Below are 26,488 nucleotides of genomic sequence, written 5' to 3'. Positions count from 1 at the left end.
CGCAGCCTGTAGAGATTCAGAATGTCGTTCACCAGTTGAGGGATACTGATACACTGATTTGTAACGAAGGTGGATTTTGTGGCATTTATTACGCAGGTGATTAATTGTACTGCCCAAACGAACAAGACGTTTAAGAAACTGGATATAATTGTATGTGCGGCTGAAAGGTTTTTGTAATTAACTGCCGAAGCATTGGGCCCCTGAGACTGTGTAGGGGTGTGATTTGGACTGTGACAGAAGGAGTGAGAGGGTTTTTTTATTGATCCATTTTCGTATTTTGTCTGATGTCGTTTTACCCGCTTTTCTGGAATGGACATTACTTTTCCCCCGCAGTTCACTAACTGTACAGTAGGTGGACACATACACATTACATTTGTATGAATGAAACAGGAACTTCCGGGCAAGCGCACGCCATTCTTCAGAATAAAGAAAGCGTCAGAACTTTTGATGTTGATATGATACCTTTTGTCTCCGTTTTAAATGTATGACTACAGGTATGTAATAGCGTCTTTAAACGTTGGAAAGAACATGTTATCAAATTCTAGCTAAACAATGGGTATCATCACGTTTGGTAAAGGTTTTAATTGTATGTGTTGTCTTTCTGTCAAACCGAATGAGTGAAGAACGTGATAAAACCTTTTGGTCCCAGACTTGACTTGGTGCTGAATGTATCAGTTGTCTACATGTGTACTAATATTCAGACACATTCAGTTGTATCTATCTTTATCTATAAATGTTGCTGTGGTGTGAACGGGAAATACAATTGGTTTCTGATTTAAATAATACAGCGAAGACAAGGTTATTCAGGAAAATAGTACATAGTGCTGCCTGAAACGTACTGCAACCTTGTACTAAATGGTTTTTGAGTCATTTATTTTAATTCAGGAAATCTATAGGTTACGTTGTGTAATTTAAAGTGTGCACTTTGTCCAATGGGAAATGATTTAATGTTCTGTCAATGCTTAGCTACCTGATCTATTGAAATGACATAATTAATAGAGAATAAAGAAAGCACCAGAACTGTCAAGACAATAACTTTTGTATGTTTCTCTTTATTACTAAAGACCGACTCAGATTAAGTCTGAGGCCGGTAACATCAACAGTGAGGACAATCCCAGCCTGCCTCTCTCCTTCCACACTGAGTCCAAACCTACAGTCACTGGGTCCTGATTGTGACAGTGGAGCCCAGTTTGCTCTGCAGGATCTAGAGATGGCATCAGTGAAGCTGGAAGACTGCAGTCAAACACTGGAGCTGAATGTCAACATTAAAGATGAAGAAGAAGAAGAAGAGGAGGAGAAGAAGATCAGGACAACTGTTAGTCATGGTAAGAGCTGGTTCTATCTATAAGTTAAATTCGTAAATTAGACTAGATGTCAACCGATTATGATTTTTCAACGCCGATACCGATTATTGGAGGACCAAAAAAGCCGATACCGATTAATCGGCCTATTTTATATTATTTATTTGTAATAATGACAATTACAACAATACTGAATTAACACTTATTTTAACTTAAAATAATCAATAAAAATCATAAATAAAAACTATTTAGCCTCAAATAATGAAACATTTCAACAATTTGGTTGAAATAATGCAAAAACAAAGTGTTGGAGAAGAAAGTAAAAGTGCAATATGTGCCATGTAAAAAAGCTAACGTTTAAGTTCCTTGCTCAGAACATGAGAACATATGAAAGCTGGTGGTTCCTTTTAACATGAGTCTTCAATATTCCCAGGTAAGAAGTTTTAGGTTGTAGTTATTATAGGAATTATAGGACTATTTCTCTCTATACCATTTGTATTTCATTAACATTGACTATTGGATATTCTTATAGGCACTTTAGTATTGCCAGTGTAACAGTATAGCTTCTGTCCCTCTCCTCACCCCTACCTGGGCTCGAACCAGGAACACATCGACAACAGCCACCCTCGAAGCATCGTTACCCATTGCTCCACAAAAGCCGCGGTCCTTGCAAAGCAAGGGGAACAACTACTCCATGTCTCAGAGCGAGCTGCTGGCAAAACGCACGACAGTGCTACCATCGCTCAGTCAGACTGCTCTATCAAACATCAAATCATAGACTTAATTATAACATAATTACACACAGAAATATGAGCCTTTGGTCATTAAAATGGTCGAATCCGGAAACGATCATTTTGAAAACAAAACGTTTATTCTTTCAGTGAAATACGGAACCGTTCCGTATTTTATCTAAGGGGTGGCATCCATAAGTCTAAATATTCCTGTTACATTGTACAACCTTCAATGTTATGTTATAATTATGTATATTCTGGCAAATTAATTACGGTCTTTGTTAGGAATAAATGGACTTCACACAGTTCACAACGAGCCAGGCGGCCCAACCTGCTGCATATACCCTGACTGCACGGAACGCAAGAGAAGTGACACAATTTCCCTAGTTATAAGAAATTCATGTTACATTACATTTACATTTAAGTCATTTAGCAGACGCTCTTATCCAGAGCGACTTACAAATTGGTGCATTCATCTTATGACATCCAGTGGAACAGCCACTTTGCAATAGTGCATCTAAATCTTTTAAGGGGGGTGAGAAGGATTACTTTATCCTATCCTAGGTATTCCTTAAAGAGGTGGGGTTTCAGGTGTCTCCGGAAGGTGGTGATTGACTCCGCTGTCCTGGCGTCGTGAGGGAGTGTGTTCCACCATTGGGGAGCCAGAGCAGCGAACAGTTTTGACTGGGCTGAGCGGGAACTGTAATTCCTCAGTGGTAGGGAGGCGAGCAGGCCAGAGGTGGATGAACGCAGTGCCCTTGTTTGGGTGTAGGGCCTGATCAGAGCCTGGAGGTACTGAGGTGCCGTTCCCCTCACAGCTCCGTAGGCAAGCACCATGGTCTTGTAGCGCATGCGAGCTTCAACTGGAAGCAAGTGGAGAGAGCGGAGGAGCGGGGTGACGTGAGAGAACTTGGGAAGGTTGAACACCAGACGGGCTGCGGCGTTCTGGATGAGTTGTAGGGGTTTAATGGCACAGGCAGGGAGCCCAGCCAACAGCGAGTTGCAGTAATCCAGACGGGAGATGACAAGTGCCTGGATTAGGACCTGCGCCGCTTCCTGTGTGAGGCAGGGTCGTACTCTGCGGATGTTGTAGAGCATGAACCTACAGGAACGGGCCACCGCCTTGATGTTAGTTGAGAACGACAGGGTGTTGTCCAGGATCACGCCAAGGTTCTTAGCGCTCTGGGAGGAGGACACAATGGAGTTGTCAACCGTGATGGCGAGATCATGGAACGGGCAGTCCTTCCCCGGGAGGAAGAGCAGCTCCGTCTTGCCGAGGTTCAGCTTGAGGTGGTGATCCGTCATCCACACTGATATGTCTGCCAGACATGCAGAGATGCGATTCGCCACCTGGTCATAAGAAGGGGGAAAGGAGAAGATTAATTGTGTGTCGTCTGCATAGCAATGATAGGAGAGACCATGTGAGGTTATGACAGAGCCAAGTGACTTGGTGTATAGCGAGAATAGGAGAGGGCCTAGAACAGAGCCCTGGGGGACACCAGTGGTGAGAGCGCGTGGTGAGGAGACAGATTCTCGCCACGCCACCTGGTAGGAGCGACCTGTCAGGTAGGACGCAATGTTAGCAGGCAATATTAACTAAATATGCAGGTTTAAAAATATATAATTGTGTATTGATTTTAAAGAAATGCATTGATATTTATGGTTAGGTTTGGTGCAACGACAGTGCTAAATCATCACCCGTTTGGCGAAGTAGGCTGTGATTCAATGAGAAATTAATGGGCAGCGCATCGATTATATGCAACGCAGGACACACTAGATAAACTAGTAATATCATCAACCATGTGTAGTTAACTAGTGATTATGTGAAGATTGATTGTTTATTTATAAGTTTAATGCTAGCTAGCATCTTACCTTGGCTTCTTGCTGCCCTCGCGTAACAGGTAGTCAGCCTGCAGGCTCCTCGTGGAGTGCAATATAAGGCAGGTGGTTAGAGCGTTGGACTAGTAACCGGAAGGTTGCAAAAACGAATCCCCGTGTTGACAAGGTAAACATCTGTCGTTCTGCCCCTGAACAAGGCAGTTAACCCACTGTTCCTAGGCCGCCATTGAAAATAAGAATGTGTCCTTAACTGACTTGCCTCGTTGACATCGGCTCTGGATTTGTAACAGTATAACTTTAGTCCGTCCCCTCGCCCCGACCCGGGCGCGAGCCAGGGACCCTCTGCACACGTCAACAGTCACCCTCGAAGCATCGTTACCCATCGCTCCACAAAAGCTCTGTATGGTTTGCACCCCCTTCGCCGTAAGAAAAAAAAATGTAATTCATAGTTGGGGACTTGGTGCGTATATATCCAAGTTGAGGGGTGTTTAGACTAAAAATATGAGCAGCGATGAGTTGTTCACCGCTACCGAGTGTTGTCTTGGAGGATCGTTACAAAATATAACACTTACAAGAACTTGTGAATTCAATATAGGCTTTTAATACAAACGTATCAGAAGCCTAGATGGTCCGTAGAACACACACTTTCCCAGAGCACTGGCTCTGTTTTTATACACATACAACATATGAGTCCATTCCATATGTTAATGAAGTTACTTCCCTCAAGTCATCGGTCACCATTATCTTTCAGTCCAAGCTTCTTCCATGTTCATGTCTAATAACGCCTGTATCCGCTCTTGATTAGATTACAATGGTGGCAGGACACTCTCATGTCCTAAAATTAATGTATATCTATCTTACCCTAAGCACTTATGGCCTTTACCCTCTCTATCTAATCTTTATAATGATGTCCTGCTCCTTCCATAATAGATCATGTATTTAAGGGTCACCTCCTCCTCTTTGCCCTAAGCCCTTATGCACAGTAAAGCAAGTATGGCTTCGGCCATTACACTTATGTCTGTTTAATCTGTGGTTTCCTGTCCGCTTTCTGTTTGTGGTCTAATGTATACCTATCTTTGCTCAATAGTGTCATATCTGTCTCTATATGTAACAATAACTACAACAGCTGCAGCCCTTGCCGAGCAAGGGGAACCACTACTTCAAGGTCTCAGAGCAAGTGACGTCACCAATTGAAACGCTATTAGTGCGCACCACCTCTAACGCGCTAGCCGTTTCACATCGGCTACACTCACCCCCCTTTTGACCTCCTCCTTTTCCGCAGCAACCAGTTGACATCTGGACGGCTCTGACTTAGAATACGTGGACAACTACAAATACCTAGGTGTCTGGTTAGACTGTAAACTCTCCTTCCAGACCCACATCAAACATCTCCAATCCAAAGTTAAATCTAGAATCGGCTTCCTATTTCGCAACAAAGCATCCTTCACTCATGCTGCCAAACATACCCTCGTAAAACTGACTATCCTACTAATCCTCGACTTCGGTGATGTCATTTACAAAATAGCCTCCAATACCCTACTCAACAAATTGGATGCAGTCTATCACAGTGCAATCCGTTTTGTCACCAAAGCCCCATATACTACCCACCATTGCGACCTGTACGCTCTCGTTGGCTGGCCCTCGCTTCATACTCGTCGCCAAACCCACTGGCTCCATGTCATCTACAAGACCCTGCTAGGTATCTCAGCTCGCTGGTCACCATAGCATCTCCCACCTGTAGCACGCGCTCCAGCAGGTATATCTCTCTGGTCACCCCCAAAACCAATTCTTTCTTTGGCCGCCTCTCCTTCCAGTTCTCTGCTGCCAATGACTGGAACAAACATCTCTGAAACTGGAAACATTTATCTCCCTCACTAGCTTTAAGCACCAGCTGTCAGAGCAGCTCACAGATTACTGCACCTGTACATAGCCCACCTATAATTTAGCCCAAACAACTACCTCTTTCCCTACTGTATTCATTTTATTTATTTATTTTATTTATTTTGCTCCTTTGCACCCCATTATTTTTATTTCTACTTTGCACATTCTTCCACTGCAAATCTACCATTCCAGTGTTTTACTTGCTACATTGTATTTACTTTGCCACCATGGCCTTTTTTTGCCTTTACTTCCCTTATCTCACCTAATTTGCTCACATCGTATATAGACTTGTTTCTACTGTATTATTGACTGTATGTTTGTTTTACTCCATGTGTAACTCTGTGTCGTTGTATGTGTCGAACTGCTTTGCTTTATCTTGGCCAGGTCGCAATTGTAAATGAGAACTTGTTCTCAACTTGCCTACCTGGTTAAATAAAGGTGAAATTAAAAATACATTAAAAATAAAGTTAAGTAAAGGTAAAAAAAATAAAAAAGAATCGGTGTTATGAAAACTTGAAATCGACCGATTTAATCGGCCATTCTGATTAATCGGTCGACCTCTAAATTAGACCTCTATAAGTTATGACCAGTCTATTGCTAGGTTGAATTCTGTAATTCTGACATCACACATCCCTGAACAACTCAAGACTTCCCAGCGAAGCAAAAACAATTTAAACTTGTAACACCTGCCTTTCCCCACACATTGTCTCAAGAACGTTGAAAATGTTTAATACCCTCAATTACTAAGTTAGGCATACCTCATTTCAACATAGGCCATGGCATCATCACTGTCAATATTGAATTATAATTCTTCACGTTTTACCAGTGAAATGACCAAGCTGCGTCTGCATGCCAATCGTTTGATCTCAATCAATTTCATGGGAATATGCATTTAAATCTTCTTGAATTACTGTTTGGTTATAAAATTAGAGCAGATGGTGTTAAATTATATAGACTTCCTGTATTTTGTTTTAATCAAAACACATTCTGCCTCATGGCGCTGTTGAGTTTGGGACGATTCAGCAAACCATCCTAAAATCTCCTAAGATATGAGGTGTTGTTTTTGTTGTAACAGTAATGTTATGCTATAATATTTGGTGATGTGGACTACTAATTAATCATTAGGTGATCGTCCAAGACATTGATCTAACTTTACTAAACAAACACCATTGTGGCGGCTCATCACTTGCAGCACTACACCCCTGCAGTCTGCTGCACCGAACTAGTGATTGATGCTCACCTAGCCTACTCTTTTGTCTCACACAACATTTGGTGACGCAGAAATAAGAGAACATGTTTGGCTGTTTTTATATATATATAATAAGGACATCAGTCAATTGGAAATGAATTAGGCCCTAACCTGTAGATTTCACATGACTGGGCAGGGGTGCAGCCATGGGTGGGCCTTGGAAGGCATAGGCCCACCCACTTGGCAGCCAGACCCACCTCAGGTCCTGGGCTGACGTTGTTACACGTGGTCTACGATTGTGAGTTGGATGTACTGCCAAATACTCGAATACGACATTGGAGGCAGCTTATGGTAGACAAATGAACATTCAATTCTCTGGCAACAGCTCTGGTGGGTATTCCTGCAGTCAGCATGCCAATTGCACATTCCCTCAAAACTTGAGACATCTGTGGTGTTGTGTAACAAAACTGTACATTTTAAAGTGTCCTTTTATTGTCCCCAGCACAAGGTGCAACTGTGTTATGATTATGCTTCTTGATATGCCACACCTGTCAGGTGGATGGATTATCTTGGCAAAGGAGAAATGCTCACTAACAGGGATGTAAACATATTTGTGCACACAATTTTAGAGAAATAAGGTTTTTATGTGTGTTAGAAAATGTCAGATATTTTATTTCAGCTCATGAAACATGGAACTAACACTTTACATGTTATATTTATATATTTTTTTCAGTGTAGTTAGGCATTACTGTTTTCTCCATGGTCGGCTGGAATTTAGCCTGAAAAGGATTTGAGAAATATGATATAGGCCTACGTCTCGTTATGCGCTGCACAGAATGACTATTGTAGCTGGAAACGGATGATTTAAAAAAAAAGGAATATCTACATAGGTGTACAGAGGCCCATTATCAGCAACCATCACTCCTGTGATCCAATGGCATGTTGTGTTAGCTAATCCAAGTTTATGATTTTAAAAGGCTAATTGATCATTACAAAACCCTTTTGCAATTATGTTAGCACAGCTGAAAACTGTGTTGCTGATTAAAGAAGCAATAAAATGGTCCTTCTTTAGACTAGTTGAGTATCTGGGTCATTTGTCTCTTCGATAACAGGCTCAAAATGGCCAGAAACAAAGACCTTTCTTCTGAAACTCGTCAGTCTATTCTTGTTCTGAAAAATGAAGGCTCTTCCAGGTGAGAAATTGCCAAGAAACTGAAGATCTTGTACAACGCTGTGTTCTACTCCCTTCACAGAACAGCGCAAACTGGCTCTAACCAGAATAGAAAGAGGAGTGGGAGGCCCCGGTGCACAACTGGGCAAGAGGACAAGTATTTTAGAGTGTCTAGTTTGAGAAACAGACGTCTCACAATTCCTCAACTGGCAGCTTCATTAAATAGTACCCGCAAAACACCAGTCTCAACGTCAACAGTGAAGAGACGACTCCGGGATGCTGGCCTTCGAGACACTATTCTGGTTAGGGCCAGTTTGCACTGTTCTGTGAAGGGAGTAGAACACAGTGTTGTACGAAATCTTCAGCCGTTTCCAGCTACAATAGTCATTTACAACATTAACAATGTCTACACTGTATTTCTGATCAATTTGACATTTATGTGAATGGACAAAAATTGTGCTTTTCTTTCAAAAACATGGACATTTGTAAGTGACCCCAAACTTGAGAATGTATTCATTTATTTCACCACTAATGGTAGTGTATTTATATATTTTTAATCGTTATTTAACTTTCTTAGCATACCTGTTATTGTCCCGGAATTTCCGATGACTGACGTGCCCAAAGTAAACTGCCTGTAAACTGCCCAGAAGCTAGGATATGCACATACTTGATAGAAAACACTGTCTGTGAGTATAACAGAACTGATATGTCAGGCAAAAACCTGAGGATTTTTTTTATTTGAGGTCACAGGTTTTTTCAATGCTTGCCTATGGGATATACACATAGATAGGACCCAGATTGCAGTTCCTATCGCTTCCACTAGATGTCAACAGTCTTTAGAAAGGGTTTCAGGCTTGTTTTTTGAAAAATGAACAAGTATTTGTAGTTTTTCCAAGATGTCCCCCTTTAGAAAAGTAGTCATGTTGCGCGCATCAACGAGAGTGCGCTCTTCGTTATTTATCTTTGCTATTAAACACACTATTCTCCGTCTTAAATATTATTGTTTATTTACATATTAGAATACCTGAGGATTAATTAAAAACATTGTTTGACTTGTTTGGACAAACTTTACCGGTAACTTTAGTTTGTGTGCATGTTGAACGAGTGAATTACTGAATCAAGCGCGCCAACTAAACTGACAGTTTTGGGATATAATGAAGGACTTTATCGAACAAAACAACCATTCATTGTGTAGCTGGGACCCTTGGGATTGCAATCAGAAGATCTTCAGAGGTAAGTGATTTAAAAAAAATGCTGTCTGATTTTGTGACGTCTGTGGGGTGCTGTCCTCAGATAATAGCATGGTATGCTTTCTCCGTAAAGCCTTTTTGAAATCTGACAACACAGTTGGATTAACAAGAAGCTTTTAAATGATGTAAGACACGTGTATTTTCATGAATGTTTAATATTACGATTTTTGTATTTTGAATTTCGCGCTCTTCAATTTCACCGGATGTTGTCGTAGGTGTCCTGCTAGCGTTTGGACATGCACCCAAACAGGTTAACTAGGCAAGTCAGTTAGGAACAAATTATTATTTTCAATGATGGCCTAGGAACAGTGGGTTAACTGCCTTATTCAGGGGAAGAACAACAGATTTTTACCTTGTCAGCTCGGGATTCGATCTTGCAACCTTTCGGTTGCTCTAACCACTAGGCTACCTGTCACCCGGTATGGCCAGAAGAGGACTGGTCACCACTCTGAGCCTGGTTCCTCTCTAGGTTTCTTCCTAGGTTCCTGCTTTCTAGGGAGTTGTTTGTGGCCACTGTGCTTTTACATCTGCATTGTTTGCTCTTTGGGGATTTTAGGCTGGGTTTCTGTTAAGCACTTTGTGACAACTACTGATGTAAAAAGGGCTTCATAAAATACATTTGATTGACATGTATATCACACCAACTGACTGGTTCTTCTTATGTTGTTCACACAGGAGACCATGTTGACACATTCTCTACATCCAGAGAGCAACAGCAGGAAGAGGACAGAGCAAAGAGGTCTCATCACTGCCCACATTGTGAAGAGATTTTCCCATTTCTATCAAAGCTAAAAACACACCTAAAAATACACACAGGAGGGAAGCCTTATTCCTGCTCTGACTGTGGAAAAAGTTTTAAATCATCAAATGAGCTAAAAGCTCACCAGAGAACACACACAGGAGAGAAGCCTTACTCCTGCTCTGACTGTGGAAAACGTTTTAAATCATCAAATGAGCTAAAAGCTCACCAGAGAACACACACAGGAGAGAAGCCTTATGTCTGCTCTAACTGTGGAACTAGTTTCTCTCAACTCTCCCACTTAAAATCACATGAACGTATACATACAGGAGAGAAGCCATACGTCTGCTCTGACTGTGGGGCGAGTTTCTCTCGTCTGGGCACCTTAAAAACACACCAACGTATACACACAGGAGAGAAGCCTTACTCTTGCACTGACTGTGGAAAATGCTTCACAACGTCAACTGATCTAAAAGTTCATCAGAGAACACACACAGGAGAGAAGCCTTATTCTTGCTCTGACTGTGGAAAATGTTTTAAAACATCAAAAGAGGTAAAAGTTCATCAGAGAACACACACAGGAGAGAAGCCTTACTCCTGCTCTGACTGTGGAAAATGCTTCACAACATCAACTGATCTAAAATTTCATCAGAAAACACACACAGGAGAGAAGCCTTATTCTTGCTCTGACTGTGGAAAAGGTTTTAAAACATCAAATAAGCTTAAAGTCCACCAGAGAACACACACAGGAGAGAAGCCTTACGTCTGCTCTGACTGTGGAACTAGTTTCTCGCAACTTTCCAACTTAAAATCACATGAACGTATACATACAGGGGAGAAGCCATACTCCTGCTCTGATTGTGGAAAATGCTTCAAAACATCAACTGTGCTAACAGTTCATCAGAGAACAGACACAGGAGGGAAGCCTCATTCCTGCTCTGACTGTGGAAAAAGTTTTAAAACATCAAATAAGCTTAAAATTCACCAGAGAACACACACAGGAGAGAAGCCTTACGTCTGCTCTGACTGTGGAAGTAGTTTCTCGCAACTTTCCAACTTAAAATCACATGAACGTATACATACAGGAGAGAAGCCTTACTCCTGCTCTGACTGTGGGGAGTTTCTTTCTCTCAACTGGATACCTAAAACAAAATGCTTCAAAACAGCAACTGAGCTAAACCAACATACACATAAAGGAGAGAAGCCATACTCTGCTCTGTGGAAGGGTGGGCGTGTCTCAAACAGCAACTGAGCCAAAGGCATGCTGTGTTTACACACAGGAGAGAAGCTGTAGCATTTCTGAGCTAATCAGCAACTTTGCAAATACTTACTACTTTTAGCTATTACTTAGCATGTTAGCTTAGCATGCAACTACTTAGTATGTTAGCTAACCTTTCCCCTAAAACCATTTAACCCTTCACCCCTAACCTAGCTAATGTTAGCAACAACGTATTGTATGAATAGCAATGTGTAAAATAACGTAAGAATTGTAATTCGTAACATACGATACGTCCTAGAAGTTGTATTACACTGAACAATTTAAACACAACAATTTCAAAGATTTATAGTTTGTATAAGGAAATCAGTCATTTTAAATAAGAGGCCATAATCTATGGATTTCACTTGGAAGCCAGGCTCATTCAATCAACATGAGTTGAGGCCGGTTGGATGTACTGCCAAATTCTCTGAAATGGCGTTGGAGGTGGCTTATGGTAGAGATATACATATTGAATTCTCTCCTGCAGTCATCATGTAATTGCACATTCCCTGAACTTTAGATATATGTGACATTGTGTTGTGTGGCCTTTTATTGTCCCCCAGCACAAGGTGCACTTGTGTAATGATAATGCTGTTTTATCAGCATCTTGATATGCCACACCTGTCAGGTGGATGGAATATCTTGACAAAGGCTGAAATGCTCAGCCCCCAGGGAATAGTAACAAAGGTTGGGCTGCACATGGTTACATTTGATCTGCAGTTGTAGCTTTTGTACTGCACATGGAACATTGCTGGAATTTTTTATTTCAGCTCATGAAACCAATACTTTACATGTTTTGTAAAGTTTATATTGGTAGGCCAATGTAATGTAACCTAACATGCTAAATGGAGTAGAATGGATGTTTTTGTAACATATAATACGTTTTGCTCTGAGACCAGGTTGTCCCTCTGCAGTATTCTGTGGGAAGGAGCTAGTAGACGCTTCTTACATTTTTTATTGAACCTTTATTTAACTAGGCAAGTCAGTTAAGAACAAATTCTTAATTACAATGATAGCTGAGGAACAGTGGGTTAACTGCCTTGTTCAGAGGCAGAACAACAGAGTTTTACCTTGTCAGCTCGGGATTTGATCTAGTAACCTTTTGGTTACTGGCCCAACGCTCCAACCACTAGGCTACCTTCCGCCCCTAACATGAATCAGATAGAGATGGTGTGATGATCACTTTTCACCACTAGTTTGGGGGGGGGGGGTGTTTTCCAACTTTATTTAATGATACACAGCTTATGAAATGAATACATGTGTTTATTAATTGTCTTTAAAACTAGATGAGTTATTGTAGTTATTGATCATGAATGTGTTTGGAAAACTGCATTGAAGCAAACTTTATTGATCTGCCAATGAAAAATAAAGTTACATGAATATGCACTGGTCAACCTCTTCTTCTCTTTAGTATTCAGTTCTTCATATTCGATCTGACAGTATGAATGGTTCTTATGGTTGTATTCAGTTCTTCATATTAGATCTGACAGTATGAATGGTTCTTATGGTTGTATTCAGTTCTTCATATTAGATCTGACAGTATGAATGGTTCTTGGTTGTATTCAGTTCTTCATATTTGTATTCAGCTTCTTCATATTAGATCTGACAGTATGAATGGTTCTTATGGTTGTATTCAGTTCTTCATATTATATCTGACAGTATGAATGGTTCTTATGGTTGTATGTTCTTCATATTAGTCTGACAGTATTCAGTTCTTCCATATTAGATCTGAATGGTTCTTATGGTATGAATGGTTCTTATGGGCTGAGTGCTGGGAGTGTTTTTGTATGACTACAGTCAGGAGTTCTTCTCTGACCCTGTGATGTCACCAGCACATTAAGTACATTCATCTTAAGATAGCCAGGTGAGACAACCACATATCACAGTAAACACATTTCCCCTCAATTAGCCAGTTCTAGTAGTAGTATTATTTGGGGGTACTCATTAAAGATGTAGGGTTTCAGACAACCACAAGTGCTTTTCCACTCTTAAGATGGATATTAAGTTCTTCCATATATTTTATATTAGGTAGCATTGTTTAAAGTGGCTAGTGATATATTTTACATAATTTCCCATCAATTCCCATTATTAAAGCAGATGGGAAGGGACTCTGCTGTCCTTAGCATCAGAAGGAAGCTGGTGCCACCATTGGGGTACCAGGACAGAGAAGTGCTTTGACTGGGCTGAGAGGGAGCTTGACCTGTAGCAGTGGGACGGCCATGAGACCAGAGGTAGCAGAACTGAGTGCTCGGGTTGGGATACAGGGTTTGAGCCTGAAGGTAGAGATGGGGCAGTTCCTCTTGCTGCACCGTAATTAAGCACCATTGTCTTGTAGTGGATGTGAGCTTCGACTGGAAGCCAGTGGAATGTACGGAGGAGCAGGGTGACATGGGGGATCTTGGGAAGGTTAAACACCCAGACGGACTGCAGTGTTCTAGATAAGTTCAGTGGAGACCCATCATTCAGGGCAGGTGAGCCACCTGTTTTGAGCCCCACAGTTTTAGTGAAATAAATTATCTGTTTGCAAACAATGTAAAAAAACATATTGAGTTATTCATAAAGCTGCATACAAACATTGACTCTTTTTTTGTTTTCTTGAGTAAGGCAGCTCCAAAATGCAGGTCTTCAGCCTTCTGTGGAGGTGGGGCAAGCCCGCAGAAAATAGGGAGCTGTGCGCCGTGATCGGCTCAGTGTTCTGTCATTCATGGGGACAATACGTCACTGCCAAGTCTAAGGGTAGAAATGGAAAATTCAAGCCCCTTGGGTGCTGCCATAGAGTTACATTAGAAGTGCCCATCCAAGAAGGCTTAAGGTCATTGTCCACAGATAGAATAACTTCAAATCATGTGATATCTACAGTCGCTTTGATTGGACTGATCATGTCAACATCATGTCAAAATCTGAGCTAGCAGTCATCATCATGAATCAAGTCGACAATCTACTGGCAAATCATTTTTAATCTTTGTCATATGAAGAGAAATAATGAGAAATTATGGATAAAATGTATCGGTGGTCATCGGCCATTGGACACAAACATCACACAACAAATTGCAAATTCAACAATGAGTGGTTTGGAAGGAATCAGTGGCTAACTGCAAACATTGCAAAGCAATCATTAGCCTGCTATTCATTGGAGTGGCTGTGTGGTCCCAAGTCTAAGGGGCTGTTTTCCTAGTTTAAAACTGTAAACATTCAACATTGGCCATGCTGTCAATGAAGCTTGATTTGTGCCTTGCTCAAATCAACTTAACACAGTACTGCAAAATCTGACTTGTGTGAGTTCAAAACAACTGGGAACTTGGGGAAAAACAAGCTACGACTGAGAAAATACGTTTTGAACTTTCATCCAACTCGGAATTGTAAATTGGGAACTTGGACCTCTTTCTTCATCTACAACCTGAAGATCACTGACGTCATCATGATTCCATTTTTTTTAATTCAAGTTCCCAGTTGTCTTGAAAGCACCATAAATCCAGAGAATGGCAGACTTTGTTGACGAAGTTTGACAACAAAATATGCCCATGAAGAACTGCCGCGCCACATTCCTGTTCAAGTGAGCACAGCACAACAAGGTGAGTCCAAAAATGTCTTGTATGCTGCTGCATAAATTATGTAATATGCCAGGGAGATGTGTATACTGTAGCTAAGAAAGTAATACTAAGTGTATGTTGTGTAGTAAGATGTTAGTAGCATGTGCCTCACCCTAATAATTTTATCTAGTTTCACATCTTAATTTTGGATATAATAACCTGTTTTTGAGAAATGAAATCATTGAATATTGTAAGAATTTTCATTGTCTGCATATATGCCCCTTTATTTATCCTACGGTTCTGACTTGGCGTTCAGGGAGAACACTGTAAGAATGGCCCATGTTCTGGACTATGTCCGTCCTAGCTCACTCACTAATGTCTTAATCAAGATTGCGGATTGCCTCTTGCCGTCCCCTTATGCCATAGTTTGTAAATATCAATTGTCAGTAGAAACCACATTTGTTTAAGTAAGTCAGGCATGTTATTTTAAAAGGCAGTAAATGATTCAGCTTGGATTCGAACCAGGGACTGTAGTGATGTCTCTTGCACTGAGATGAGGTTCCTTAGACCACTGCACCACTCAGGAGCCCTTAAAAGGTCTGCGCCCAATGTAGGGCAGGAGTTTGAAGGCACAAGTGGGGAGCCCAGCCAACAGAGAGTTGAGAATTGTTTTGTACTCTTCCCCAGATCTGTGCCTCACCACAAACCTGGTTGAGGCTCCACGGAAAATTTCTTCAACCTCATTGCTTGGTTTTTGCTCTGACTTGCACTGTCAACTGTGGGACCTTATAAAGACAGGTGTGATCCTTTTCCAATCATATCCATACATTTGAATTTACCACAGGTGGACTCCAATCAAATTGTAGAAACATCTCAAGGATGATTAATGGAAACAGGATGTACTTGAGCTGAATTTTGAGTCTCAGAGGAAAGGGTATTAATTTTTATAAATTGACAAATTTATAAAAAACTTTTTTGCTTTGTCATTATGTGTATATTGTGTGTATATTGATGAGGGGTAAAAAATGCATTTAATAAATTTTTGTATAAGCCTGTAATGTAACAATATGTGGAAAAAGTCAAGGGGTCTTGTATAATGCCCTGTATATGCTTTAAACTACAATTTAAGGATCTGAAGTGATAAACACAATGGCATAATGGAAAATGCATGTCCAATGGTTATCTCTGTATGAGTCACATTAAAACACTAGGTAGGGCAGTGGTTATCTGTATTAGTATTACCAACATAAAAATACCTAGGAAGAGCAGTGGTTCTCTCTGTATTAGTATTATCTACATTAAATCACCTGGGTAGAGCAGAGAGGACAGAGCATGTATCTTTGCAGAAGATGTATCTTTGCAGAAGAGTTTCATCTCCACACTGGGATAATTTTAACATTGCAACGCCACACAGGCCTCATGCCTCTCAGGTAGGAGGGTACCAGAAGTAAAATAATAATAAATACAAAACTAATGAAGGAGCACACAGTCACCGACAATATGTCCCTGTTGTCAATACTTTCAACTGGCTCAGCTCGCTGTTACAGTACAGCACCAACAAATTCCATTTATTAAGTAACCATCTGTCTTTTGTAACCAGAAAAACGTAACATAATACTGTTTTGAGAGTCCCTGATTTATATTTACTATGTTACACCTAGTCTATGAGACGAGGCTTCACCTAAATTATGCACAGCAGGTCAAGAGGTGTGTTTTCCCTTCAGCATCTGCATGTGGCATAAGCTCACCCACCTCATATCATGAATCTAAAATGGTTAACCTCGGCAATAACTTGAATAATTCAATGGATGTTTTGTTTACAGACTTGATGAGTAAATTGTCTTGTTTTTAAAAAAAAAACGTGACTTCGCAATGGGTCCGTCAATGGGAATTGGGCCGTGCTTCAGCTGAACTGCAGTACAGAAAATGCCCTCTGAGCACAGTGGAAAGCATGCTTTTTGACTGGAAGCCTGGCCCCTTGATCAGATGCAGTAGGGATGCGCGAATTGAACAATGTTCCTGTCCTGCTAATCATTCAAAATCTAACAAGTACTTTTGGGTGTCAGGGAAAATGTATGGAGTTGAAAGTACATTATTTTATTTAGGAATGTAGTGGAGTAAAAGTGGAAGTTGTTAAAAAATATCAAAAGTAAAGTACAGATACTCCCAAAACTCCATACATTTTCCCTGACACCCAAATATACTTAAACTATTTGTACTTATGTACTTTACATCACTGATTGCAGGGAATACTGTTTGAAGATGTTCCTCCCTACGAGGCCCATGAGTCTGTGTAGGGATGTGATTTGAATAGGACTGTGACTGAAGCAGTGGGAAGTTTTTATTTATCTATTTATGTATTTGGTTTTGATGTCGTTGTTCCCCATTTCGGCAAAGGAAATGTATTTTCTTCTACAGTTTACTAACCTTACAGTAGGTGGCCGCAGACAGGTTATATTTCTGTAAATGTCAGTATACCAGAGAAGAAGATGACGCTGTCGCACTGTCGTAGTGGGTAACAGGAAGTTCCGGGTCGAAACGACAAAACTGTGCTGTTGTTTCGATAGTGGTTGTCTCCGTTTCAAATGTATCATTGTAGGTATGTAATAGCATGTTTAAACTTTCTAATGTCGAAAGAATATATAACATGCTATGCAACAAATCCGTTTCACGCCTGGTAATGGTTTTAATTGTATGTGTTATTTTGGAGTCTAACCAAGTGAGTGAAGAACGTGATTAAAAACGATTTTACAAGTCACATAGAAACACTCACACAAACCCTAAGTCTACGTACATATTTTCGTCAAAGTCATGTCATAAAGATTCCATTTATTTAAGTTCGTTTTTACATGTTCTTGGTTTTGTGTAAAATGTTTATGAGCTGGTAAATAGCCTTGTCCGAACCATCCTGTTCTCGCGAGTTTATATACACTGTTTCGTTAATGTAAGCTCGCGAGATCAGGATGATTCGGACGAAGCAAGTCAAATGGCGGCTTTAACGGTTTCGGTCGTCTTTCTAGGAGTTTGCTCGTGGTGAAATGGCGACATGAGGCTGTGTGATGAAGTGTCAAAATAGAGGGAAGCTAACTGAAGTTATCCTTCACCATTTGGAGAGAGAGGCCAACTGCATGGAATGGTGTCGATTAATGAGGATGAATCGGTTCACGTGTCAAACTCATTCCATGGAGGACCAAGTGTCTGCGTGTTTTCGCTCCACACCTGTACTTGATTAATGAATTAAGGTCACTATTTAGAAAGGAACTCCCCTCATCTGATTGTCTAGGTTTTAATTGAAAGGAAAAAAGGAACACCTGATGAGAATTGGCCCTCAATGGAATGCGATCAATGCGGGAGGATGAGGGCCTAGTATGTGAATGTTCTGTAGTGGAAAGATATAGGAAGAACAGAGATAATGATACTGGAAGCAGGGGTGCATGTAGTATAGTAACTAGAGGCCCAGGGTAGGGAACTAGAGTAATAATGTGTTAGTGTGGAAAGTTGGGATGGTGTTTGAGGAGACCACAGGGCCTCATTTACACCCTGATTAACCAAGGCCATAAAAAGAGGTGAAGTTAAACTGGGATGCAGCTGTGTAAATGAGAACGTGTTCTGAACTAGCCTACCTGGTTAAATAAAGGTGAAATAAAACATTGAAAGTGGTAGATTGTTAATATCTTGTGCTGATCAGGTTCAGCAAGGGAAGATTCTTCAATTGGAAAATCATAATGGGACGAAGCTCAGAAGCCATGACCCTACATTGAAGGGAGTAATAATCTCTGAGGTCCCAATATCTATGTCCATGGATGATATTGTTAAAGAACATGTGAAGGGAGACAGAGTGGTTGAAGCCTAAAGTGTAACTGAAGTTAGACTTACAGGTTATGTCGTTGTCTTTTGTTTGAATTGTTTACGTGTCCGCTGTGCGGGAGAAATGATAATACAAGCGGAACTACGTAGCTAATACTGTTGTAACGGGGATCCTTATTGTAGCAACACACTTTTGGAGGGAAGTCAATCCTGCGCTGCGTTAGCTAGGTTTTCATGTCATCGGGTGTAGTTCATAAAGGTTGAAGAGTGTATGTTAGGATGAAGTGTGAATTCATACCAGGAATAATAAGTGTGAAGTTTGATTTCCTCCCTTCTGTAATAAGCAGCCAATTAGGTATTTGTTCCTTTATTCATGTGTTTAATCTGAACCCGTTATAACGCCGGTTAAACTGTTATGTATGTAAGCACTTCAGAGTTATACAAGCTAATAAGTCACTCGTAAGATAAGGTTGTAAGAGTGTGCAACTGTATTTTTCATTTACTTTATAGTTCTCACGGAAGGTGATAATTCTGACTAAAACTACAGAATAAAGCCGCCAGTTAAAATCAAGGAACGGTTGTGCTCGTGGTTACTGAAGGGAGCTACATAAAGGTTGATCAGTAGGAAAGAGGGTTAAAGAAGTCACAAAGTGCTGTACAGAAACGCAGCCTAAAACAACAAACAGCAAGCAATGCAGGTGTTGAAGCACAGTGGCTAGGAAAAACTCCCTAGAAAGGCCAGAACGAAGGAAGAAACCTAGAGAGGAACCAGGCTTTGAGGGGTGCCCAGTCCTCTTCTGCCTGTGCTGGGTGGAGATTATAACAGAACATTGCCAAGATGTTCAAATGTTCATAGATGACCAGCAGGGTCAAATAATAATAATCACAGTGGTTGTAGAGGGTGCGACAGGTCAGCCCCTCAGGAGTAAATTTCAGTTGGCTTTTCATAACCGATCATTGAGAGTATCTCTACCGCTCCTGCTCTCTCTAGAGAGTTGAAAACAGCAGGTCTGGGACAGGTAGCACGTCCGGTGAACAGGTCAGGGTTCCATAGCAGAACAGTTGAAACTGGAGCAGCAACAGTGAATCATCACAGTGTTTTTAAATGCCAAAGAATGGGACATGTAGCTGTTGAGTGAAAAGATGTGCCAAGTGTGGTGGGGAACATGATTACAGTGAATGTTGGAGCAATGTGACAGTTAAGTGTTGCAATTGTGTGGAGGACAGACAGAGCAGCATTTGGTGGATGCCAGGTGCAGAGATGCTCAGATATATAGAATCTGTCATGATGTATCATATGCAGAGGCTGTAAGACAGACTGGTGGAACTACAGTGCAGACTGATGGAGCTTAATACAGTGAAGACAAGGTTATTCATAAAATAGTACATAGTGCTGCCTGAAACATACTGTGATCTTGTACTAAATGGTTTTTGAGTCATTTATGCATTTATGAATTTAGGAAATCTACTATAGATTAAGTGCACTTATGTTGTGAATTTAAAATGTGTACTTTGTTACATTTACTAAGTCATTTAGAATGAATGTTTTGTCAGGGATTATCTACCTGATCTACTGAAATGAGATAATTAAACATGAAAAAAGAGAAAATATTTTTACAGAATAAAGTGCCAGAACTGTCAAGAAAATAACTTTTGTGTCCGTTTGTCTTTATTACTACAGACCGACTCAGATTAAGTCTGAGGCCGTTTAACATCAACAGTGAGGACAAACCCAGCCTGCCTCTCTCCTTCCACACTGAGTAGAAACCTACAGTCACTGGGTCCTGATTGTGACAGTGGAGCCCAGTTTGCTCTGCAGGATCCAGAGATGGCATCAGTGAAGCTGGAAGACTGCAGTCAAACACTGGAGCTGAATGTCAACATTAAAGATGAAGAAGAGGAGGAGAAGATTAGGACAACTGTTAGTCATGGTAAGAGCTGGTTCTATCTATAAGTTATCTTCATATATTAGACCTCCATAAGTTATGACCAGTCTATTGCTAGGTTGAATTCTGTAATTCTGACATCACACATCCCTGAACAACTCAAGACTTCACAGCGAAGCAAAAACAATTTAAACTTGTAACGCCTGCCTTTGCCCACACATTGTCTCAAGAACGTTGAAAATGTTTAATACCCTCAATCACCAAGTTAGGCATACCTCATTTCAACATAGGCCATGGCATCATCACTGTCAATATTGAATTATAATTTGTTTGCTGCACAGAATATCAGATCTCAACAACGATTGGAGAAGTGTTGAACATAACCAGTAGACTACCACATCCTGATGACTTATATGTGATTCATATATATTTAATATGTCAAGTTGTAGAAACATCTCAAGGATGATCAATGGAAACAGGAAGCATCTGAACTGAATTTTGAGTCTGTCTTGTTTTTCAGTTTTTTAAAATTTGTATAAATTTACCCCTAAACCGTAATATTGACATCACATATTTTTTTTTGAATAAGGCTGTAACATATCAATGTGGAAAAAGTCAAGGGGTCTGAATACTTTCCGAGGGCACCAGACCCCTTCCCTTTTCTCCCATTTTGGTAATGACATCACAATACCCCATAATGACATCACATAATGACATCAAATACCCCATAATGACAAAATACCAAAACAAAACAGGTTTTTAGAAATTCTTGCAAATGTAAAAAACAAAACAATGATAGGAATTGCTTATTTATGTAAGTTTTCAGACCCTTTGCTATGAGATGATCCTTGAGATGTTTCTACAACTTATTGTGATGCCATTATGTGATGCCATTATGGGGTATTGTGATGCCATTATGGGGTATTGTGATGCCATTATGGGGTGCCATTATGGGGTATTGTGATGCCATTATGATTATGACATTATGGGATATTGTGATGCCATTATGGGGTATTGCCATTATGATGTCATTATGGGGTATTGTGATGTCATTATTGGGGTATTTTTTTGTAGATTGATGAGAAGAAGGAAAAAAACCAAATTAATCCATTTTAGCATAAGGCTGTAATTTAAGAAGATGTGGAAAAAAAGCAAGGGGGTCTGAATACTTTATGAATGCATTGTAGATCTTATTTCATGCAACTAAGACTTTTATGGATGACAACAGATTTGCCAGCATTTGTTTTATTCACTGGGCTGTCTGGAGTGATTAGAGAGTCGACTAAGGAAGTGGAGTAGACAAACTGCCAGTGTTTTAAAGTTCTATGAAATGAGTCTGTGTAGTTTCTAACCCTTGTGATGTTGAGTGGAAGATGGTATAGCTCATCATTTTCACCACTTTTGCCTCTTATTAGTTTTTGACTCCTACCCAGTTTTAGAATAGTTTGATTCCCCTTCCCATACAGCCTACTGAAATGAATACATACACTACCGTTGAAAAATTTCAGGTCACTTAGAAATGTCCTTGTTTTTGAAAGAAACGTTTTTGACAAAATTGTCCACTAAAATCGAATTGACCATTTATACAGTGTAGATGTTGTTAATATTGTAAATTACTATTGTAAAAAAAATGGAATATCTACATACAGTGGGGCAAAAAAGTATTTAGTCAGCCACCAATTGTGCAAGTTCTCCCACTTAAAAAGATGAGAGATGCCTGTAATTTTCATCATAGGTACACTTCAACTATGACAGACAAAATGAGGGGGGAACAGAAAATCACATTGTAGGATTTTTAATGAATTTATTTGCAAATTATGGTAGAAAATCAGTATTTGGTTACCTACAAACAAGCAAGATTTCTGGCTCTCACAGACCTGTAACTTTCTCTGTAAGAGGCTCCTCTGTCCTCGACTCGTTACTTGTATTAATGGCACCTGTTTGAACTTGTTATCCGTATAAAAGACACCTGTCCACAACCTCAAACAGTCACACTACAAACTCCACTATGGCCAAGACCAAAGAGCTGTCAAAGGACACCAGAAACAAAATTGTAGACCTGCACCAGGCTGGGAAGACTGAATCTGCAATAGGTAAGCAGCTTGGTTTGAAGAAATCAACTGTGGGAGCAATTATGAGGAAATGTAAGACATACAAGACCACTGATAATCTCCCTTTATCTGGGGCTCCACGCAAGATCTCACCCCGTGGGGTCAAAATGATCACAAGAACGGTGAGCAAAAATCCCAGAACCACACAGGGGGACCTAGTGAATGACCTTCAGAGAGCTGGGACCAAAGTAACAAAGCCTACCATCAGTAACACGCTACGCCGCCAGGGGCTCAAATCCTGCAGTGCCAGAAGTGTCCCTCTGCTTAAGCCAGTACATGTCCAGGCCCGTCTGAAGTTTGCTAGAGAACATTTGGATGATCCAGAAGAAATAAATATAAAATAAAAATATATGCCATTTAGCAAGAAGATTGGGAGAATGTCATATGGTCAGATGAAACCAAAATATAACTTTAAGGTAAAAACTAAACTCGTCGTGTTTGGAGGACAAAGAATGCTGAGTTGCATCCAAAGAACACCATGCCTACTGTGAAGCATGGGGGTGAAGACATCGTGCTTTGGGGCTGTTTTTCTGCAAAGGGACCAGGATGACTGACCCGTGTAAAGGAAAGAATGAATGGGGCCATGTATCGTGAGATTTTGAGTGAAAACCTCCTTCCATCAGCAAGGGCATTGAAGATTAAACGTGGCTGGGTCTTTCAGCATGGCAATGATCCCAAACACACCGCCCGGGCAACGAAGGAGTGGCTTCATAAGAAGCATTTCAAGGTCCAGGAGTGGCCTAGCCAGTTGAAGTGTACCTATGATGAAAATTACAGGCCTCTCTCATCTTTTTAAGTGGGAGAATTTGCACAATTGGTGGTTGACTAAATACTTTTTGCCCTGTATCTTCTGAAATTTTTGGATATAAATATGAACTTTATCGAACAAAACATGTACGTGTAACATGAAGTCCTATGAGTGTCATCTGATGAAGATCATCAAAGGTTAGTGATTAAGTTGATCTCTATTTCTGCTTTTTGTGACTCCTCTCTTTGGCTGGAAAAATGTTTTTCATGTTAGCTGCTGACCTAACATGATCTCATGGTATGCTCTCGTCGTAAAGCCTTTTTGAAAACAGACACTGTGGTGGGATTAACAAAAAGTTTATCTTTAAAATGGTGTATAATACTTGTATGTTTGAGGAATTTTAATTATGAGATTTCTGTTTGAATTTGGCGCCCTGCACTTTCACTGGCTGTTGTCAAATCGATCCCGTTAACAGGATTTCAGACCGTCTCATCCCTAAGAATGTAAAAGGGCTTCATAAAATACATTTGATTGACATGTATATCACACCAACTGACTGGTTCTGATGTTCACACAGGAGACCATGTTGAGACATTCTCTACATCCAGAGAGCATCAGCAGGAAGATCAGAGAGCTAAGAGGTCTCATCACTGCCCACATTGTGAAGACATTTTCCCATTTCAATCAAAGCTAAAAATACACCTAAAAATACACACAGGAGAGAAGCCTTACTCCTGCTCTGACTGTGGAAAATGCTTCAAAACATCAACTCAGCTAAAAGTTCATCAGAAGACGCACACAGGAGAGAAGCCTTATTCCTGCTCTGACTGTGGAAAACGTTTTAAAACATCAACTCAGCTAAAAGTTCATCAGAAGACGCACACAGGAGAGAAGCCTTACGTCTGCTCTGACTGTGGAAAATGTTTTAAAACATCAAATAAGTTTAAAGTTCATCAGAGAACACACACAGGTGGGAAGCCTTTCTTCTGCCCTGACTGTGGAACTAGTTTCTCTCATCTTTCCCACTTAAAATATCATGAACGTATACATACAGGAGAGAAGCCATACTCCTGCTCTGACTGTGGAAAATGTTTTAAAACATCAAATGAGCTAAAAGTTCACCAGAGAACACACACAGGAGAGAAGCCTTTCTTTTGCCATGACTGTGGAACTAGTTTCTCTCATCTTTCTAACTTAAAATCACATGAACGTATACATACAGGAGAGAAGCCTTACGTCTGCTCTGACTGTAGGGCAAGTTTCTCTCGTCTGGACACCTTAAAAACACACCAACGTATACACACAGGAGAGAAGCCTTACTCCTGCTCTGACTGTGGAAAATGCTTCACAACGTTAACTGATCTAAAAGTTCATCAGAGAACACACACAGGAGAGAAGCCTTATTCCTGCTCTGACTGTGGAAAATGTTTTAAAACATCAACTCAGTTAAAAGTTCATCAGAGAACACACACAGGCGAGGAGCCTTACGTCTGCTCTGACTGTCGAAAATGCTTCACAACATCAACTGATCTAAAAGTTCATCAGAGAACACACACCGGAGAGAAGCCTTACTCCTGCTCTGACTGTGGAAAATGTTTTAAAACATCAAAAGAGCTAAAAGTTCACCAGAGAACACACACAGGAGAGAAGTCTTACGTCTGCTCTGACTGTGGAACTAGTTTCTCGCAACTTTCCAACTTAAGATCACATGAACGTATACATACAGGGGAGAAGCCATACTCCTGCTCTGACTGTGGAAAATGCTTCAAAACATCTACTAAGATAAAAGTTCACCAGAGAACATGTGCAGGAGAAAAGTCTTACTCCTGTTCTGACTGTGGGGTGAGTTTCTCTCGACTAGATACCTTAAAAACACACCAACATATACACACAGGAGAGAAGCCTTACTCCTGCTCTGGAAGGGTGGGCGTGTAACTCAAACTTCTAGCCAAAGGCTGCTGTGTTTAGAATCTCATCAAGGTTAATTGTAGCATTTTAGCTAATTAGCAACTTTGCAACTACTTACTACTTTTTAGCTATTACTTAGCATGTTAGCTTAGCATGCAACTACTTGTTAGTATGTTAGCTAACCTTTCCCCTAAAACCATTTAAGCCCTCACCCCTAACCTAGCTAACATTATCAACAACAAATTGGAATTCGTAACATATCATACATATTACAAGTTCGTAACATATTGTATGAATAGCAATGCGTAAAATAACATAAGAATTGTAATCCTTTTACGGCTGCTGTCTCTGTACAGGGATCAAAATCAGCGGAAATTTCAGAGCACAAACTAATAGTACTCGATACAACTCAAACTTTCATTAAAACACACATGCAGGGTACTCAATTAAAGCTACACTCATTGTGAATCTAGCCAACATGTCAGATTAGTAAAATGCTTTTCAGCGAAAGCATGATAAGCTATTATCTGATAGCATGCAACCCCCGAAATACCCAAAGGGGACATAAACAGAATAATTAGCGTAGCCGGCGCTACACAAAACGCAGAAATAAAATATAAAACATTCATTACCTTCGACGAGCTTCTTTGTTGGCACTCCTATATGTCCCATAAACATCACAATTGGGTATTTTTTTCGATTAATTCCGTCCATGTATACCCAAAATGTCCATTTATGAAGCCCGTCTGATCCAGGAAAAAGCACCTTTCCAAAACGCAACGTCATTTTTTAAAATTAAAAAAGTTGCCTATAAACTTTGACAAAACACTTCAAACTACTTTTGTAAACCAACTTTAGGTATTAGTAAACGTTAATAATCGATGAAATTGATCACGGGGCGATCTGTATTCGATAGCAGCAAGTCTTGAAATCATCGTCCATATTCCCCCTTTCATAACGTCCTTCGGTGTACCCCAAGACAGGAAGTGCCTATTCCTCATCCCACCAAGGATAAACTACAACTGAATTGCCAGTACTGGCGACATCGTGTGGAAGCTGTAGGCATTGTAAACTGGGCCCTATCTATTTTCCCTTGCCATAGACAATACAGAGACTGGCGGAGGGATATTTTTTGTATT

At 40.4% G+C, this 26,488-nt stretch overlaps 1 protein-coding gene across 1 annotated transcript; it reads left to right on the top strand.

The window, feature by feature from the left end:
• The first annotated feature begins 120 nt into the window (after positions 1 to 120).
• LOC118373480 (oocyte zinc finger protein XlCOF6.1-like) lies at positions 121 to 26,488 on the top strand. Its single transcript, XM_052504877.1, has 4 exons — positions 121 to 494; positions 1,065 to 1,325; positions 10,038 to 10,654; positions 25,056 to 26,488. Exons 1-4 carry the CDS (start codon positions 485 to 487, stop codon positions 25,374 to 25,376), a joined length of 1,209 nt encoding a protein of 402 aa, XP_052360837.1. The 5' UTR covers positions 121 to 484; the 3' UTR covers positions 25,377 to 26,488.

Source organism: Oncorhynchus keta, unplaced genomic scaffold (genome assembly GCF_023373465.1).
Source record: "Oncorhynchus keta strain PuntledgeMale-10-30-2019 unplaced genomic scaffold, Oket_V2 Un_contig_20852_pilon_pilon, whole genome shotgun sequence".
NCBI classification, from domain to species: Eukaryota; Metazoa; Chordata; class Actinopteri; order Salmoniformes; family Salmonidae; genus Oncorhynchus; species Oncorhynchus keta.
This window is presented reverse-complemented; position numbering and strand designations above follow the sequence as displayed.

Coding starts and splice junctions, on each gene's coding strand:
- LOC118373480 (XM_052504877.1), top strand. Junction 1,326..10,037: donor CAGGACAACTGTTAGTCATG/GTAAGAGCTGGT, acceptor TTGTTCACACAG/GAGACCATGTTGACACATTC. Junction 10,655..25,055: donor GTTTTAAAACATCAAAAGAG/GTAAAAGTTCAT, acceptor ACATCAAAAGAG/CTAAAAGTTCACCAGAGAAC.